Here is a 20,013-nt window from a genome sequence, read left to right as displayed (position 1 = left end):
TGCTGTTACAACTAGAAAATACCTAATTCTTTCTTTTTTCTTCTTTCTTTAAAAGCTTTGATGTTCACAAGAAGTGTCCCCTCTGTGAGTTAATGTTCCCTCCCAACTATGATCAGAGCAAATTTGAAGAACACGTTGAAAGTCACTGGAAGGTGTGCCCGATGTGCAGCGAGCAGTTCCCTCCTGACTATGACCAGCAGGGGTTTGAAAGGCATGTTCAGACACATTTTGATCAGAATGTTCTAAACTTTGACTAGCTTTCATTATGAGTTAGTACAATTTAGCAATTAAAACAAAAAACAACTCAGCTAGAGACTAAGGAGACTCCAAGGTGTCGCTCTCAGGCTCCTCCACTTTCTGATTGAGAATTTTGAGTGCGGTGTTGCTAGGGCCAGGATACAGCTTTGACTACAGTAAATACAGTTTTAATCTCTGTTAATCTTGTCTGCTTTAAGAAAGTTCTTAGGTGTTTCTGTTTGTCCCCCAGTTAGAAAAAGTATATAAAGAAGGACACAGGAATTATTTTCATGTTACTGAACTGAAAACATATGTGTGATAGTTGTAGATTATTTAGCACAACCAAAAGATATGCAAGTTTCTGTTCACATTAGTGATTGAGCATGACTACTATTATGTAATAAAAAGCATCGATCATAACAGTTCTGTGAAATAATTCTTTGAATATAGAAAACTCATAATTTAGTCAATAAATCTTTCTTAGATATGGAACTGCATGTAGAAAGATCACAGACTTGAGATACTCTTTTTTAATATGAAAAACACTGGCTCTAGGAATTAATATAGGCATATTTTGCTAATTTTATGGTAATAAATAAATTTTAAAAATTAAAATGTGATATGTATGGTTATTTTTAAACTATTGAATTTGTTTATAACTAGAGAAAGAATGAGTAAGATAAGCAGACAACAGCTGCGCTCACTAAGTGACCTTGTCAGGAGAGTGTAGCGTAGAATGACAGGCTGTGGGTCAGAGTCTTTCTCACATTTTTCTAATGAGAATACAAATTGAACATCATATTCCTTCGTAAGTGATTAAATTTACAGCCCCAGTCTAATGAATGTGTGTCTTAGTTGCAGTTCTGCAGTGTGGTGCCCGTTAACATTAAAGAAGACATTTTGGAGGCTGTCATACCACTGACAAGCTTGCTTAGTTTTCACTAACCTGATGCCTTGGAGTTTTGGGCTGGGGCCTTAACTTTTGAACTGTCCTCTTTTCTCTTTTATGATGGGAATGTTAATAAAGTATTGAGACCTGTTTTGAGCAAACTGGGTTTTTAAGGTGTTACTACTCAGAGTTTGGTAGTCTCTGGACTGCTGTGTGTGAATTTGGTTAGATGCCATGTTGCTGGTGTTTGTAGTAGCAGAATTTGTATATTTGAGTCATTTGAAAAGGTAATATGTATAGTGTTTTAAAATACTTTTTTTTTACATTTATTTGAAAAGCTATTTGAATCTGGGGAAAACCAGTATGTAGCATTCAGATGCCAGGTGTTGGGCAGTCCTGGGAGGCAGTAACAGCAGTGCCTTCTCCTAGCTTCCCGGGAAGCTTTATATAGAAAATACTTGGGCAGAATATGCTTAGCAAGGGGCTGTGGGGAGGGCTTCCATACTGAAGTGCTTGCTGGGCTGAGTTCTGGTCCCCAGCACTCCATGAAAAACCAGACGTGTGCTTGTAAACCCTCTGCTGGGGAAGCAGTAACTAGAGGTCCTTGGGGCTTGCTGCTCAGCCAGTCTAGACAAGTCTTTGAGCTTCAGGTTCAGTGAGAGACCCTGTCTCAAGGTGGAGAAGTGACTGAGGAATGATGCATGACGACTTCTGCCCTCCACGTGTCCACACGCTGGGGGTTTGTTTCTCTTGCCATTAGTATGGCTCATGCTAACTGGACAGTAGTCTGAATAGTAAAGTACCATCCAGGGAAGAGTTCTAGCCCCAAGCTTATGATACATTATCATTTACAGAAAAGCAAGCAAAACGTAAGGGACAAAAATCTTTACATATCATCTAGATTTTGCAAAATAATTAGGAGCCTAAGAGAACAGGCACTGGACAGATGTTTTAATTCCCACAGGAAACTTGATTCAGGTTCTCACAGTGGAGCTAATTAAAATAAGGAGCCATGTTTACTTTGGGTCAGAGGCAGTTTATTTTAAATGTGATTTCATGTACATTTATTAAGCAGCTTTTCTTGACAGAAATTTTGAGTAAATTGCCTTCAGTTCTAATACTTTTGTTTCTTTCAGACTTAATGTGCTCTGTCCCCAACAAAACATAGGAAAATATAATTTAAAGCACAGTTTTCACAGACACGGTACAATACATTCACTACACACGGTGTAACAGAATACCCCATCCTTACCTGCTGAGTAATACTGTCACAATGAAGAAGTAGAAAGGGTTTGGTTTGTCACTGAAAGAGATTTAACATGCACGACGACTGTTTTTATGACTGTGTGGCTGCTGAACTACTGATCCAGCCTGCAGTTTCTCACACTAGAAAGAGCAAAGCTAACTAATAATTGCTGGCCTAAAACTTTTTGGTCAACTGTTGTAGGTAGGTATGGAGCGAGCAGGGCCTTCTGAACCAGCTAGTTGACTCTCAGTTCTGGATCACCCTTTAACGGCCTGTGGGCTAACACTATAATCAGGACCAAGACACTTTTCAGAGCTGAGGACATTTTTGGTGGGCAACATCTTTATAAATACTTGGAAATCCCCCTCCATGAGGGATTTACTATTTGGGAATGCAGCTTACCCATCTGTTTAACAGAATTGCCATTTCACAATGTGGAAAACTGAGCAAGGAACCACTACTTTCTAGCTATGTTGTAAGTGTCATCAGATGGGAAAAGTTCTTTTAGAGGGGATCTGAGTTTGCTTTTCACCAGTTTGTCCTGTGTAGTCCTGTGTCAAAGCAACTTTTATTGCGTACTAGGCAATCGGTAAACTCTTGTGTTTAAAGAATAGCACTTGGGATAAAAGAACACTCAACACGTGATGGTACTGTCGGTGAGAGGAACTGGAGGGATGGTCCAGACCGGTCTCTCTTAGTGGGTTGTATTGTCAGTCTCCGTTGACCGCCTGCTGCAAGAAGCACTTAATTGTCAGTAAGGCTTATTTTCATATTCTGGCAAAATGTTTTCTAAAGCTAAACAGACATTTCTAATGAAAATGCAGACATCTACAATGCGAGGGAAAGTGCCTTTAAAAGAAGTCAAAACTGAGCACGAAAAGGGGCACCGGAGGTCTTAGGACGATGTTCCTCTTTCAGACGTGTCTCCGTTTTATTTCAGATTGCGCCCCACAGATCTCTTAGGGCAATAGTTGCAAGAATTGGCAACATATAAACATAAAATTGTTGGCAATAGAGAACTTCAAAGTGCTTGAGAGCCTCATCCATTGATGAAGCTGTAACTGAGTTTCACACACACACACTTTGCACTTAAGTTTTCAAAGTGTTTCTTAACAGATTTCAGGGGAAAGTATTTTAGACCCTGGTATCTTGGTCCACAGTAACATTAGTATAAATCAGTCTCTTGCACCCAGCAGGCACTCAGTGAGTGTGCTATTAGTGAGTGAGCTGAGGCTTGCACAAAGATGCCGTTTAGAACACCAAAGTGATCGGTAAGTTCAAGGGCAAGAGTTTTAGCTTCTTAAAGGGCAAGATGATAATTAAACTAAACAAAACAAAGCACACCTTTTATGCATGTTATTTAAATATGAAAATATTTTTAGCATATTATGTTAAACATTCTTATTTATTTATATTTCCATTACCTAAAGTCTTTCTACTCACAAATACTAACTCCATTATGTAAGGCATGGTAACCAGTTTGATAATGAAGGTATTATTTTGGTTTTATGTGAGCTGATGTGTTGAAAAGCTTCAATCACATTACAATCTTGAAAAGCATCTCAGTGCCAGCCCCTCACTCCCAGTTGTCACCACTGCAGTGTGACTGCACAGTGTGCAGCATGCCCTTAGTTTTGTTTGGGGAAATGTGCTGAGGAACCTAGAGCTTTCTCGTTTAGCACCTTATATCGAAGTAATGGAAATGGGTGTGATGATTACATGTGCAAATGTACAAAATCATCAACTCTACAAAGAGACATCATTCCAAAATTACAGAAAAGTTTAAAGCATGCATTTAATTATTTCTCATTAAAGGGTTGCTGAGTGCGTCCCCTGAAAAGGGTGGCTGTTTTCAAAATCAGCGACTGCTGGTGAGGGTTTCTTGGCACAGTTCTGACCAGCACATCACTGCTGCATCTTCCTGATCATCTCTGCCGACACCGGGGGGTGGAAGTTGATTGTGTGGTGTCGCAGGCCCTGAGCGGTCTTGTAACTCTTCCCACACCGACATTTGAATGGTTTGCGGACGCGGATCTGCGTTCGGTGGCCATTCTTAGCGTGGTACTTTATGCCATTCACATTCTGTGAAGAAGATAAAAAGTTCCCAATGAGGAGTCACACTTGTGCAAACCTTGGCATGGACCAGACCCCAGTAGAATAGCTACTGGGTGGCATCTCTGGAGAGGGTGGCCAAGTTTGCTACTTGGAAGAGAGTTAATTGGAAATCCTATGACTGTTTCAGAATGACCAATGAAATACCTTTCTAAACACAACAAAAAACAGGTTAGGGCAGATCAAATGTAAGATGTCTAAGTTTTTTATTTGGGAACTTCATGGTTTATGGTCAGACAGCTGCGGTGAGTTCCCTGCCACATCTTACCAGGAATGTGACAAGAGTTAGCCCTACTTCAGCACCGCTGTGAGTCCCTGGGTTCTACCTTTACTCATGTATTTGCACTGCAATTTTAGATTATTTATATATAAAGTTAGTCCCATGACTGACAAAATGTTGTCTGGATTTTTTAGCAACAGATGATAAGAATCCAGATATTCAGATTAGCAGAATGTTCCAGAAGCCACATGAGGCTGCTTACAGCTGCCCAAAACTCCCATTCCCTAGAGTCACATACCCTCTTTCATCCCCAGCAGAAGGGCCACTAAACATTTTGTGTCTTTTCTATGGGCCGTGTTGGAAGATGGTGTCTTAGGGTTACTAATGTGTGATCAAACACCATGACTGAAAGCAGCTTGGGCGAGGAAAGGGTTTATTCTCTCTTAGTTCTGTTTAACAGTTCATCATCAAAAGCAGTGAGGTCAGGAACCTGGACGCAGGAGCTGATGCAGAGCCCATGAAAGGGTGCTACTGGCTTTCTCAGCCTGTTTTTCTATAGAACCCAGGACTGCCGGACCAGGAATGGCCCCACCCACAATGGGCTGGGCCCTTCCCCATCGTCTCTAAGATTTTGCCCTCCATGCTGGCCCACAGCTAGATCTTCTGGAGGCATTTTCTCAATTGATGCTCCCTCCTCTCAGATGACTGTCGCCTGTGTCAAGTTGAGCTAAACTAGTCAGCACAGTGGGTTAAACACACAGATTCCCTATGCCCACTACCACTCAGACCTTGTTAAGGTAGAAGAAGCAAAAGGCAGAGTAACTGTAGCCACACTGTGGCTTAGGTAACTCCATCTGGGCTTGGGTTTTTATACCTAGTTAGGCCAGGGAAGATTTGAAGAAAGGCATACAAAGCTTGCCCCCATGAACTCAAACATGGTTCACTAGGGGTGGGACATGAATCCAGCAGGCTTTGCGGCCTACACATTTGGGAGCATGCTGTGATCACCCAGGTGCCAGTGTGTGCGTGTGTGCCTGTGGACGCAGAGGCCAGGTCTAGGGCCAGTCTGCATTACCATTCTCTGCCTTGCTTCCTTAAAGTCTCGGCCTGGAGCTAGGACGGCAACTGGCAAGCCTCAGCAGTTGCTCCTTCTTGGCTGTGCCCGCGTGATGGGTGCTAGGATCCAAACACAAACACAAGGCCCTCACTCGCTGAGCCATCACCTCTAGTCCTGGTTCTGTTTTGTTTTTGTGTTCTATTTTTGTTGTATGTGTTCGTTTATGCCACACGGAGGCCCAGGTACTTGTGAGCTGCCTGGTGTGGGCACCAGGAACCTCAGGTCTTCAAGAAGAGCAGGAGTACTCTTAAGTGCTGTGTCGTCTCCAGCCCCAGCTCCAGGTTCTCGGAAAGATTTCCTCCGCCTGGTCATTCATGTGTAAGCAATACAATGACAAGGCGAGAAGAGCTGCCACCAGTCACTCACATTTGTGATGCCATTTTGTTCTCGGAAAAACTGACAAGATTCTCAGATCCTCTGGACTCTGAACAGAGAAGAGGGGGCTAAATTTCGAAAGGGCTAGAAAGTTCATACATAGCAGTTTCTAAAAGTTAACACTGGGTGCTTGATGCTGCTGGATAAACAAGTCGCACGTTAGGTGAGGAAGTGACACGGAGAATGACCTGCCTTCAGGAACTGGAAAGGAGTCAGGTTGGGCAGTTGTCTAGTCTGCACTTCCTTATTTCCTTAGGTACTGCTCAGTTCAAACACAGCTGACGGCTTTGGCACTTCTTTCTACTGTTAAGGGCTGAGACTCCTAACAGTCTTGACCCTGGGCTAGCTAGGAAGGCAGACGATACAGGAGCCTAGGAAAGGGCTTAGGTTTGGGGGGAGTTTGGATTTTACCATTGAGATCTACAGTCCTTATCCGACAAGGTTGGTCAGTACAAAAAATTACAGGCTGTTCAAAACAGCTAGTCCATAGGAGGCCCAAGGCAGATGCTGAACTGGGCCTTCTGTCCTGTTTGATCTTTGTTGTTAGTACTTCAGCTCCAATGTTTCTAGTATGTGAGATGCCGGATAGGACAACTGAGGTTCAGTTCCTTCAGTTCCTTCGTGTTCTAGATAGAGGAAGTGGTGAGGGTTCTTGGGGAGTTGGGGGAGGAAGAAAAGTGAGAAAATAGCTGAGAGTGGCGGCTCAAGAGTGGCGCACACCTGTCTGCACACACTGAGCTGGTCAGGCAAAGGCAGGGCACTCCTGTGATTCACGTGCTCAGCGCATATGCCCGTGTGTAAAAGGTACCAAGGGACGATGGTGGCACAGTGGCACAGGGGTCCTGCTCGCGTCAGAGAGGACTTGGTATTCTGGTGTATGTCTGTCAAACAAGTCGCCTCTTCATAGCCAGTGTTACCTTACGAGATCCCTTCCTTGTGGAGACTAGAATTCTGTGGGCAGAATTTCATCCTTTCCCCTACTGTTAGAAGTTTAATATTTCCTAAATTAGTACCTACATTTTAAGAGATGTTAGGAAAGATTTCTTGTGGAGCTGTCACACATATTAGGTAAGTGTTAAACCACCGAGTCAGTCTCAATCTAGGATACATTTCTAAAAGGAAAATTAGGAACTTAATGGAGCACAGTGAAGGCTCTGGCTGTTACTGCCGAGCTCCTGTCATGTCTGGATCTAAAGGGGACTGGATCCATTCGAGCCCCCTTGTGGGGAACACCCCAAGCCCCACAACAGACTCATTGCCTACGCTAGTCTGTCTGCTGCATTCTCAGGTCAGGGACACTATGGAGGAAGTTGGTTTGTTTCACATTTCTTAAGTCACAACATTTAACCCTCACGCAGAGTGTCCACTCGTCAGAGGCCGTGTGTTCCCTGTGTACTGGTCATGTGTGGCCTTTGCCTTCTCTCTAAAGATTATTATTCATTGTTGGAAGATGACACAAGCTGAGACTCGAAGCCATCTCTGAGAACTGCTTCAGATGTCTTCCTTGCCGGAGTTTCTCTTGGTGACCGCCAGATAATAACAATAACAAATAATAACAGGGAAATTTGCTATTATGAAAGCTTGATTATGAAAGCTTGGCCTTAGCTTAGGCTTTTCCCCAACTAGCTCTTACAATTTAAATTAACCTGTGTTAATCTGTTTTGCCACACGGCTTTTTACCTCTCCTCTGCACTACGTATCTGACTTCTTCAGTGTCTCGCTTGGCATCTCTTGCAAGCCTAGATTCTTCCTGAGTCCTCTCTCTGTTGGAAGTCCCGCCTCTTCTCTCCTGCGTAGCTATTGGCCATTCAGCTCTTTATTAAACCAGTCACGGTGACACATATTCACACTGTGTAAACAAATATTCAGCAACAACTGCTTACTCATTCCTTGCTGTTTCCTATGTGCACATGTATGAAACATGTTAATAAGCTTATGTTTGTAGTTTGCCTTTAGCCTATCCTATTACAGTTATTGGGGTGGGAGGTATTTTCGTTCCTCTAGAAAGTTCTGGAGGGAGCATCCTAGGTGAAGGTAGATGCAAGCAAGCACCAGGCCCGCCTGTTAAGGGGCCTTTCATGTGAAGTCTAGTAGCTTAGATGGAGGGAGGAGAGCTACAGCTGAGCAGTAGGAGGACACCTGCCAGAAACTTCCTGCCAACTGCAGTGTGAAATTAAAGTCTGGTCTTGGGAATAAATGAGCCTATGGATTCTGCCTGACTCCAGAGCACCCTGGAAGGTTGCTACCCTCTTGCCAGCACCAGTGCCGATAAGCGCGCAGTGAAAATGAAGAATTCAGCACAACAGCTCCGCTGTGCTGCAGCCGGAAGGGGAGCTCAGCATCTCGTTGGGAGGAGGGGTCGGTGTCCCCTCTCTGGTGGATTGTCACTTGGTTTCTGGCTCAGAAAGGGAGACACTTCTCTCACAGACAAGCGGGCCTCCAGTCCACCTGTGTCAGCTGTCCGTTAATGGTACCCAAAGCCGTCACTCCCTGCAACAGAGCTTCACTAAGTTTGCCCTTGACCGTAAGAGCAAAGAACATTCAGGGCCCCTGTCAACGCAGGCATAGATAACTAAAGGAAGAAACCACGGGAAACCTAAGAAGAAGAAATGCCTGGGGTATGGAGTACGAACAAGGATCAGCTCGTATTTCCTCCTCATTTTCTGTGGCCCCTCAGTGCAAGTTCAACGAGCAAGGCTCTGCTTATGCGGTGTTCAGACTCTGGAGAGGGGGCAGCAAGAAGAGGAGCAGCTGATGTCATGAGAATGGGTCCAGCATGGACAGGACAACCATGCCATCCCCTGTCTGGCTGTGCTTGTGAAACTCAAACAGGAGGAAAACCCTCTCTGCAGAGAGAGCTGCCCTCTGGGGTTCCCCGACCTCCGTTTGCCCTTTGGGGTACCGTGCTGTGACTTTTCTCTGCGCCTCTAAGCTTTGCTAGAGAATCTGCACATGCATGCTCTGTGATGTGTCCTGCCCTGGCCTGAGCGGCCCTTCAGGAGTCCGAGAGGACTCCCATCTCTCTCCTAGGGCTTGGATGTTTGTTAATGAAGGTCATCTGGACCAACAGTGCTCAGAGAAGGTGAGTGAGTGGCCACTTGCCTTTGTGATGCCCTCCTGGTTCCTGCTTTTCCAATAGCAGAGCTTAAACTACTGAGAATGAATTGTTCCGTTGAGTTCAGGTATTTAAGGGGCAGTATGAGAAGAGTTCATGCTACCAGTTTTCAAACCTTTAGAAACAGTGTGCGTGGAAAGGGTAAGTTAGTGTGCTGTCGAGTCTACCAGGCATGCTTAGGAGTGTTCCATTTCTGCCACAGCTGAACTTTAAAGAGCTGCTAACACCTGTGGGAACTTCCTGCAGCTCTTTTGCCTTGTTGATTTCTTTACTGTTTTGTCCCTAGTTTTCTCAGTAGAAAAGTTAGTGCCACCAGCTATTCAAGTCACCCAGTGTTAGGACTGTTAGGGACCCAGCAGGTGGACAGGGCAGAAGCTGAAGGGAGGGAAAAATCAAAGCATTTTCATCCCTGATCTTTTATGGGGAGGGGGAGGGGAGCAAGAACTGCCCAGCTGGAAGGCAAATACCCTGCCCTGTTTTCCAGAAGGCCCTGTAAATGGGCTAGGGCTTTTACAGCCCTGGCCACCTGGAAATCTGTCCACTGACAGAAGGGTTTGGCAAATAAGTAGGCTGCCCCAGTCCGTGCCCTGTTGCCGTGGCGCTGGAGGGAGAGCAGTTCTTCCTGCCTGCTAAGCCCCAGTCTCTACCCTGCACACTCCAGTTCCTGCATCGGACTTTCAGACAGGCTCTTAATAAGAGGATCGAAACCAGAGGTCTCCTACACTAGGTCTCTTTCACTTTAATCTCCCACACAAGTCAAAAGAGCCCTGCCAATCATCCAGAAGGGCAGCCAATGTTCAGCAGAGGGCACTGGGCACAGGGGAGGTGGTGTCTATGCCTGGCCCACTGGCAGACTCTCTAGAACTGTGAAGGGGCAGCCGGCCCACACATGATCCCCTGCCAGGCACTTACACCAAGTGAAGAGATCTTTCCTTTACCTTGTAGCGCTTTTTACATCCGGGAACTGGGCAGGCAAAAGGCTTTTCTTCCCCTCCATTCATGCACATGGAGCTGAGGATTGCTTCGGAGCTGATGGCACTCTCTGTGGTCCAGGACTCATCGCTGTCTGACTCCTCATAGTCCACCTCCTCCTCGTCATACTCGCTGCCTGTGGAGCAGAAGAAATGCGCAAGGGCTGTCAGAAGCTGTCTCCTCCCCACAATCTGCCTCAACTGCAGGACTGGAGGACCAGTGTAGCTGGATTTTTCTTTGGGCTGCCAGCTCACAAATAACCACATGGAGACATATTACTAGTTATGAAAGCTCAGCCTTAGCTTAGGCTTATTCCCAACTAGTTCTTATAACTTAACCCACATTATTTAATCTACGTTCTGCTGTGTGGCTTGTTATCTCTTCTTCCTATCCTGCTTCCCATCAGGCATCTTGCTGGCAACTCCGCCTTTCTTCTTCCCAGAGTTCTCTCTCTGCCCAGAAGTCCTGCCTATACTTGCTGCCTAGCTATTGGCCATTCAGCTTTTTATTACACTGATTTGAACACACCACATATTCCATTACTTGTGTTAATACAGATATGTATGTTACCTTTAAAGGCTTGTGTGTTTTCAGAAGAAAAAGACCAGACACCAATGAAGACAAGTAGCCTAGGTGACCCAGCCTCTCACAATGCCTCTGTTATTGTTTCCTCAAAATTCTGCATCCAGAACAACTTCAAAGCTGCTGAGATGGTTCAGCCTCACAGACTGCTCCAGCCAGGACTTCAGATAAATCCTACGCTTTCCCACCACATAGAGACTAAACTAAAAGAATGCAGCTAGTTCTCCTAAAACTTGACCATTATCTCAATTCTCTCGGGGTCCCCTAAAGATGCTGTTGCCCCCAAACAACAGGAAGAAGTCTAGAGAACATGAAGTCCACATTCCCAAGAGGTATGGTGGTTGGTGGTTTGGGTCATTCTGTGGGTTGTAGATGTTTGTTATGTTGGGGGGGGGGGGGTAGTTGCAAGCTGTTACTGGACAGGGTCAGAAAAAGAAACTAAACAAAGGAGGTTGGATTCAAGGATCTCTTTCTGAAAAAAAAAGAGAGTATACAGAAATAATAGGATAAAAGAGTAGATTATTGAAACTACTTTTAAACTAAAAAGGCAACTACTAGTCTTAAATATTTTATATTAGTATGGATTTTTGTATATTAATATAAATTTAAGGTTATTTTGTTATATTGTATATATCTTTCTACTCTTGTTTAAGGTATTATACCTATGCAGCCCATTTAACAATGTAATGTAAATTTATAATTCTTGAAAGTTATTATTACAAACTATTTAGGATAATTAAGAAATACAGGTTAAGGCGGGTGATGGTGGCACATGCTTTTAATCTCAGCACTCGGGAGGCAGAGACAGGCTTATCTTTGTGAGTCTGAGGCCAGCCTGGTCTACAGAGTGAGTTCCAGGACAAGCTTCAAAGCTACAGAAGAAATCCTGCCTTGAAAAACCATACATACATACATACATACAAACAAACAAACATACAGGTTAGTAGTTAGTCCTCTAATAATCAAATTTGTGGCTATGTTAGGTATGTTTTTAAAGTCAAACATATATATATATATATATATATTTTATATATTTATATATTTATATATATAGCGATAGATAGATAGATAGATAGATGATCTTCAAACACTTCAGAGATTTATAGAATATGGCATTTAAAATGTTTTAATAACATAAGGTTTTTCATGACAATGGACACATCTGCTTCTGGCATCACCAATCTACTTCAAAAAAAGATGATAGGGATCGAAGAGAAGCTTCCCTTGCCTCAACTGCTGACAGTATGCTGTCCAAATTGGACAAGCAGGACACAATAGGAGGTTACTGCCAAATTTTGCCAAGACAAGGCTGGAAAGTCCTTCAAAAATTCCTGCTTTACAGAAATGTTGGTTAGATAATCTAGACCTATAGACTGAACATGGATGCCCCAATGTTGCAGAAGAAACTTTGTTGACTGTCCAGGCAACCAGATGTCTCTGTCATTTCTATAGTTTTAGAAGTTGTTTGCTTTTTACTTTCTGTTTACTCAGGTAATATGTTATCCTTCTTGGGTCTCTGATGGGGTTGAAGAATAAATAATTATAGTTTTACAGTTTATTTATCAAATTCATAAAAGAAACTCACAAAAAAGGTATAAAGTGTATAAGGTTGAGAGACATAAGTGATTAAATTGTTTAAGAAAATGTTTTGAGGGCTGGAGAGATGGCTCAACAGTTAAGAGTACTGGCTGCTCTTCCAGAGGATCCAGGTTCAATTCCCAACACCCACATAGCAGCTCACAACTGCCTGTAGCTTTAGCTCCCTGGGAGCTGACACCTTTATACCAATGCACATAAAATAAAGTTAAAATAAATTATTTTAAAAACTACAACAAAGCACTTAATATAAACTAAAGGAGTTAATTGCTGGTTGTAGTGATATTTCATTTGTATAAAAAAGAAAATGTTTTGAGGTCTAAAATATGTTGAGTTGGTAATACAAGTTAGGATAGAAAGTGAATTAGGTATAAAACTTTGGACTCGCCACGATAGGATAGACAATGAAGCATTTTTTTTCTGAATTTGTAAATGCAAACAGACTGGACATTGTGAATGTAATTCTTACTTGATAATTGTTCTTATTGTATATAGTCTTACTGTGTTAGAGTTAAAACCTCCCCTTTTTATTTAGACAGAAATAGAGAAATGTTGTGGGATATTTTCATTGCATTCTGACATTCTAGAGACTGCCAATAAAGTTTACCTTGATATTGGCAGAGCTAGCTACTATCTGACTAAAATTAGCCATTGGAGGACCCATTACATATGGAGAGACACAGGAAATAGTAGGGAGGAGCATAGAAAGTTCCTTGGCCCTTTTAGATTGAAGAAGGAGACAATGGTCACTTCACAAGTCCAAGCACAAATAGTCAACAATGACAAACCCTTCTCAATACACATACAAGCCAGATTCTGACATGCTGAGGGTGGAAGTCCATCCCTTGGTTTTCTGCTTTCCTAGTCTAGAAAACTGAACAGCTCTGGGAGGGAGCTGAGCTTCATGCATTTTAGGGATCTGCCCTTAAGAGGGGACACATGTTGGCTCTTTAGCCTGTAAAGGCTGTTATGGAACTGCCCTTAAGAGGGAACACACTCATAGAGGTTATTATGGAACTGACAGGTGGCTGCCCCAAATCGGGGAGCAAGGAGGGCAGAAATGCCAAGAGCTCCAAGGTGCAGGTCTGGCTTCTGGTAGAGAACACATTCCTTTCCCACCTATCTCACCTGCCATCTGAATATACATTTCCCAGCAGACCTGACTTGTTGAATTGCTACTCAGAATGAAGATGGATCCTTTTATATCCTAAAGACGAAAGGGCCCTGCCTGGACCGAATTCAGAACTGGCTTTTCTGGCTTCAGGACAGCTGGGAGGAGAAGCACTACAACAGTGGTCCCATTCTACCCTGTTTAATGAGGGAGGCCCAAAGCCACTTATTTTTCACTTCTGCACAATACAACCCTGAAGGACATAATTCTACAGATCATAAACAGTGTAAAATAATATGTTGACAAGTCCTAATGCATTTACAAGCCCCGTGGAATAAATAGGAATTATAGCACAACATTAATAAGAATTATATAGTAGCAATTACAGTTGTGAAATTCATCCCCCAGGTGTGAGGCTAAATTGCAGCAGGGGCTTTGCCTCGGCGCTTCATAGGCTCGCTCTGCGACATCAATTATTTCAACACCAAATATTGGCACTTTTATTGGGTTTCATTTTAATAGGCATTAATAAGACTGTTTGAAGAGCAGCTGAGCCAGCGGCCAAGGACGTCATCATCTGAGGCCGAAAGCTGAAAGGGTCCGGGAAGGAAGGGAATTCTCATTTATTTAGTGCCTACTATGTTTCATGTGTGCTCCATGCTTTATCTCATGTAATCCTGTAGTACCTGAGGTGCGGAGGAAGCTGAGCCCTGTGGAGTTCCCGTGAGTCTGTGTCTCTATTAGCTATGAAGGGTGCCACAGTCCCTTCGGCTGCTTCCTAAAGCCTACAGCTCCCCAGCTCCCCTTCAGGTCCATCTTAACTCGCTCCACGTTTGCTGCTCTTCACCGCGTACTCAGGGGGAATACAGTCTTTCTCTTTGGGTGTCTGCTAGCCGCTCTTGTAGAGAGTGTGCGGTGGTAGAGGATATAGAATGAGGCTTGGGAATTAAAAGTGGGTTTTAGTCAGTCCGCTATACTTGATTATAACGCCTACCCACCAGCACCTAAAAGAAAGGAGCTTGGAAATGCTCGCACCGGACGACTGGAGTATCACTTGGCCACTTTCCCAGTCTGTCCTGAGCAAATCTCTAAGGCTATTTCTTTCTTTTCTTTTACGTTTTTCCCCTAAGGCTATTTCTAAGTAGGGCATTGCATAAGACATTTTACTCTTAAACATAGGCCACATGCTGGTGTCCTTTAAACTGCTGGTCAGAGAGCTGTAAATGTGATTTGGAAAGGCAGGACTTCAGAAAGTAAAAATGACTAATTTGCCCATCTAATTGGGCTAATTTGTTCACCCGAACACCAAGAAGCGCTCAGCATTTACAACTTGGGGGAGGAGGTGGGGAAGCCCCTTAATGAAGCCCAGAAGAAGATAAAACTTTCAAACTAAACTGGATCAAAAGGGACCGGACCTTGAGAGGGGCAGGACAAGAGGTGCTGGAAACCACATGGGCCACAGACAGAGCAGACAGGCAGGGCTGTCATGACGTAGGGTACTTCCCAGTCAAAGGGAGTGTGACGAACTAAGCGGCACTGCAGGCTTGGACTGGGCAGATGGATGTATAACCCTAGCGACTGCTGCCCAGCAGCGCCCTGAGGGGACAGCACGACACTCATCATCTCCTTGTCTGAGACAAGAGAGTGATGTATAAGATGAACCTGTTTTATATTAAAGCTAGTCTGGTGAATCATAACTGCCGATCAACCACGCCCCTTCACTTTTTTGGTTTTCTGTTTGTTTTTGTTTATAACATAACATATAATGCTTTTAGAAAAGCCAGCTCAGAAGCTGGGCATGGTGGCTCATGCCTTCAATCCTAGTACTCAGGAGGCAGAGGGTGATGGATCTCTGTGAGTTCGAGGACAGCCTGGTCTACTTGGTCAGTGCCAAGCATTCAGGGCTACACAGTAAGACCCAGTCTCAAAAACCAAACCAAATAAGACAAAACAAGTCAGTTCAGGAACAAGGAAAAGGGAAGGGGAGAGGGGCATGGGGTAACGTGCTCTAAGTATATTACACACTTGATGAACATGGCCTCTCATCATCGTCTACCACATAAACAAAGGAAGGGCAGGAGGCAGCCCACAGGAAGCCAGGTCCTGTCAGCCTTGGCTCAGCAGCACCTGGGGACAGTGTTTCCCATCTTCCATCTCCGGTGCAGCCCAGGTCCAGGCTGTGCCCCTGACAAGCCATGGGAGCCCAGGCAAGCGACACTTCTTTGAGCTTGAGCGTCTTAGACAGGGATTCAGCAGTGTGATCATGATGGCCATTAATGCTTCCACAAGAAACATAATTTAACCTGCTGTGCTGCACAGAAAACAAAGCAGCTCTCATCTACTTGGGTTGAATTTTCTATCCTTATATCCCATAGTTTCACAATCCACACCAAAGGGGCCTAGGTTGGGCAGGGCAGGAGTTGGGAGGCTTCTGGGCCTTGGCTGCTCATGCAGCATTTCCAGTTAGGGAGATAGGAGAGCTGGTAGAGAGGGCACTGGGCTAGCACAGTCTATTCCACAGGACAGCCCAGAAACTCCCACAGGCTGTCAGCAAAGGTTTTCTAAGAAATCATTTTTGTGAACCCATGAAAAATGTCAAGGTGGTCCCCCATGCCCACACACCTGCTCAGGGCCGCCATCCCGGCAGACCCTTGTCACTGTGCACAAGCCCAGCTGTTTCTGCCATTTGTTCTCATGGGCCAGCAAGGGCCATTTCTAATCTTGTCCTTTCTCCTCCACTCTCGGGTCTCGCTTCCCTTTATCACTATAGAAAGCCCCAGTTATCCTCTGTAGTTCTAAACATAATAGTGACATCTGGACAAAAATAAGTCAGCCTTTCCAGATACCCGATGTGCCACGGTTTTACAATGCAGGTCATGAATATTCACGCAGCAGTGGTAACTGCGGTATCAGCAAATTCAGACCCTGCTGGGTGTCAGGTTCCAGCAAACATATCAGCAGGACACCCCTCTGCCCACCATGGGTCTACCACTAATTAGTTCATCAGCAACAACCCACTTCATTGTAGGTGAAACCACAGTCCACTCCAGCTGGGGTGGATGACGAGGAACACCAGTGGCTCCTCTGGGACCATGTGCTGCTCCTGGAAAATTTCACCTCCTTGCTCCCAGGTTCAGCTCATTATGGGATGTCACTACCCCTCCCTAGCAACCATCCTGTCTTGAGCCCTCTAAGAGCTCGGGTAACAGGTTTTTGTGGAGATGTCTGGCTTGTCATGTGTTGAGATCTGAGGAGTTACAGGCAGTTGTGAGCTTTCCAGTGTGGGTGCCAGGAATGGAACTCAGGTCCTCTGCAAGGGCAGTATGTATCCTTAACCAGGGGACCATCCCTGCAGCCCCAACCTCCACTCCTGACCCCCATACAATCTTTACAAAAACAACAAAAACAAAAACCTTCACTTGCCAACTCCCTATAACAGAAACACCCAGCACCTTATTTCACATCGTTGTTGCCCGAATCGTTAATATGAAAAGGGCTATTTGCTTTTTTAAGTTTGCTTTTGCTTTTTGTTATTTGTTTGAGATAAGCTATTACTAGGTAGTGCAGGCTGGCTTTGAACTTGGGATCCTCCTGTCTTCATTCCCTGGGTGCTAGTACTGAACTGGTGTGGCTTGTACTACCACACTCAGGCAAGGACTGTTTTTGTGTTTGCTCATTTGGTTAAAGATTTATTTTTATTTTTAATTATGTGTGTGAGTGTGTCGATACATGGGGCCTCCTGTTGTGTGTGCTTGGACCTGAATCTGGGTCCTCCGCCGGGACAGGATGGACGCATCCGTCTGATGGAGCCATCTTTCCAGCCCCAGGTGTTTTGCTCTGTGACAGAGCCTCACTCACTATGTGGCCCTGACTGCCTGGAGCTCATTATGTAGAGCAGACTGGGTTTGAAATTGACTCTCAGTGCTGGGGTCACAGGCACACAATACCACACTCAGCAAGAACTTTCTAAAAAAAAAAAAAAAATGAGAAAATTTAAGCACTATTTTCACTTACTTATATTAATTGCTAAATGTTTCTGCCTATAAATCTACCTATCAAATATTTCTAAATATTCAAACAGTATCAAATAACAGTCAAAATGTAAGTTCTAAAATAAAATATTCATGTTTAAGAGCTGATGGCAGTCAAATTCTACACATTTCAACAAATTATATCCACCTTCCTGTTTTAGTAGTTTTAAGCTTCAAAGTATTTTAAAGGAACTGGAGAGCTGGCTCAGTGGTTAGGAGCACTGGTTGCTCTTGCTGAGAACCAAAGTTCAATTCCCAGCACCCACATGGCAAATTCCAGGGGTTCTGGTGCCCCCTTCCGGCCTCTGCAAGCACTGCATCCAAGAGCTTCATAGACAAAACACCTCTACGTGCAAAATAAAACTTTAGAAAATAACCATTTATTTAAAAACAATAAATAAAATGTTTTTAAACAGGCAAATCGAACGAACGATCACAATGCCTATAAAACCTCCACATTACAAGCCAGGTCCCCAAATCTTGACTTGTATTTCATTTCTATGCTTAGCTGTGGCCACCCCGGGGTTGGACGGATCTGCAAGACCCAAGAGAAGGGAGCCTGGTGGTGGTGGTGAGTCCCGAATTCTTCTGGTACAGGAGGTTGAAGGGGAAGGAGGCTGAGTTCGAGGGCTACCTGAGACTATGCCAAATAAATCAATCCAAAAGAAGCTGTGTAAAATGATTTTCGAGGTGGGGGGAGAGCAAAGGGGGTTACTGATCTCGGGCCACTAGAACATGGAGGTCAACTGGTCAGGGCAGCTGGAAAACAATGACTCTAAAGGAAATTGGCTTACTCCCTGGTTTGAGCCCTTGAAAGCATGCCTATCAAGGTCTGCTTGCTTCATAAACAATAATTTTATTTTTGAGACAGATTCTTACTATGTAGCTCAGCTTTGTCTTGAACATGTGATCCTCCTGCCTCAGCCTCCTGAGTGATGAGATCACGGGTGTATACAACCATATCTGATTAGATTCTCTTCATATTATTTTAAACAGGCTCACAGAAGCAGAATGACCTATGCAGGTCACAAGGCTCCTCTGTGGCAGAACAAGGTCTATGTTTGACCCCAAGCCCGGGTGACAAACCACTATCCCACACTGCTTCCCAGAATTCAGCGCAAACTCTCCAGTAGAGCTGGAAATTCACCACCAGCCCCCACCCTCCTCCCTCTCTGGGCTTTGTTGTTCTCCATAATCCACTTCTCCGAGCATGCTCACTCTTGTTCTAACCCTGACCCAACTATCCTCTTCCAGGCCAGACTTTGGTGACTTCTGTCCTGGGGTTTGGCTTCACCCACCTGGACATCTCTTTGTGTCCCCCAGGTGTGCTGACTCCTTTCTCAAGGTTCTCTGTCTTCTATCTTTCTGGACACCCTCCTTTTTCAAAGGTTAGGCCTCCAAGACTACCTCCAGTTGTGTGTGTGGTGTGTGTGCCCGTGTGTGAATGTGGAGGTTGAGCACATCCCTCTATTGCTGTCTGCCATATTCTTTCAAGTCGGGGTTTCTCACTGAACCTGAAACATGCTGCTTTGGCTAGGCTGACTGGCCATCGAGCTACCAGGATCTACCCACCTCTGTTCTCAGTGCTGAGGTTACAGGCATGGACAGCCATGTTCATCTTTGTATGTGAGGGCTGGGGACCCAAACTCTAGTTTGCATGCTTGAAGAACGCACGCTCTTCTTACTGGTCTGTCTTTCCCAGGCCCTATTCCCCCCCACCCCCCATATAATCATTTCTTTGTTGTTTTGTTTTCTGTAGCATTGGGCATGAGCCTACGACCATGTACATGTTGGGCAAATGCTCTCTCTCTGAGCTGCTTTCTTACCTTTCGCTTCTGAGTTTGTGTCTTATTACTTCAGTGTGTGTAAAGGTGGGTATGTACATGCCTTAGCACATGTACTGCAGCACATATGTGGAGGTCCATTTGCTCTTTTCACCTTATTGAGACACTCTCTTTCTCGCCTTTGCTGCCCTACCCCGTGTGAACTTCTAGGTGGCTCTCTTGTCTCTGTCTCCGAGTGCCGCAGGAGTGCTGGAGTGATCTGTGTACCACTGCACTCAGATTTGTGCTGCTGTGGGCTCTGGGGCCCAACCTGAGTCGCTGGGCCTGTACAGCCAACACTTTCACTTGCTAAGCCATCTCATTGGCCCAGCCCTCACTTTAATTTTTTTAAATCTCCAATTCCCCCTGCCCCCAGGGCTTTATTCTAAAATTGTCTATGGAGAGGTTTATTTCCATTCCTGCATATTTTAATTTCTTTGAACTCTGCCAGTGGTTTGAATGAGAATGGCTCATGCATTTGAAGGCGTATGCACCAGACCAGTTACTGGAACTGTCTGGGGAGGACTCTGAGTTGTGGCTTTATTGGAGCAGATGTGGCCTTGCTGAAGCAGGGTGTCCTTGTTGGA

At 44.5% G+C, this 20,013-nt stretch overlaps 2 protein-coding genes across 4 annotated transcripts in view; one reads left to right on the top strand and one right to left on the bottom strand.

Moving 5' to 3' along the window:
- The window catches only part of Tax1bp1 (Tax1 binding protein 1), a 64,327-nt gene extending 63,475 nt beyond the window's left edge, over positions 1-852 (top strand). For all 3 annotated transcript variants that reach the window (XM_038318474.2, XM_038318475.2, XM_038318473.2), the window contains one exon: positions 56-852. In XM_038318474.2, the coding sequence (XP_038174402.1) occupies positions 56-257 (202 nt within the window). In that variant the 3' untranslated portion in view covers positions 258-852. The remainder of the gene's footprint in view (positions 1-55) is intronic.
- A 1,294-nt stretch (positions 853-2,146) lies between these two features.
- The window catches only part of Jazf1 (JAZF zinc finger 1), a 321,042-nt gene continuing 303,175 nt past the window's right edge, over positions 2,147-20,013 (bottom strand). Inside the window, exons 4-5 of the mRNA XM_038319197.1 lie at positions 10,250-10,419; positions 2,147-4,454 (exon numbers count right to left, since the gene is read on the bottom strand). Coding sequence (XP_038175125.1) covers positions 4,278-4,454; positions 10,250-10,419 — 347 coding nt within the window. The 3' untranslated portion in view covers positions 2,147-4,277. The remainder of the gene's footprint in view (positions 4,455-10,249; positions 10,420-20,013) is intronic.

The sequence above is a fragment of the Arvicola amphibius genome, chromosome 2, assembly GCF_903992535.2.
Source record: "Arvicola amphibius chromosome 2, mArvAmp1.2, whole genome shotgun sequence".
NCBI lineage: Eukaryota > Metazoa > Chordata > Mammalia > Rodentia > Cricetidae > Arvicola > Arvicola amphibius.
This window is presented reverse-complemented; position numbering and strand designations above follow the sequence as displayed.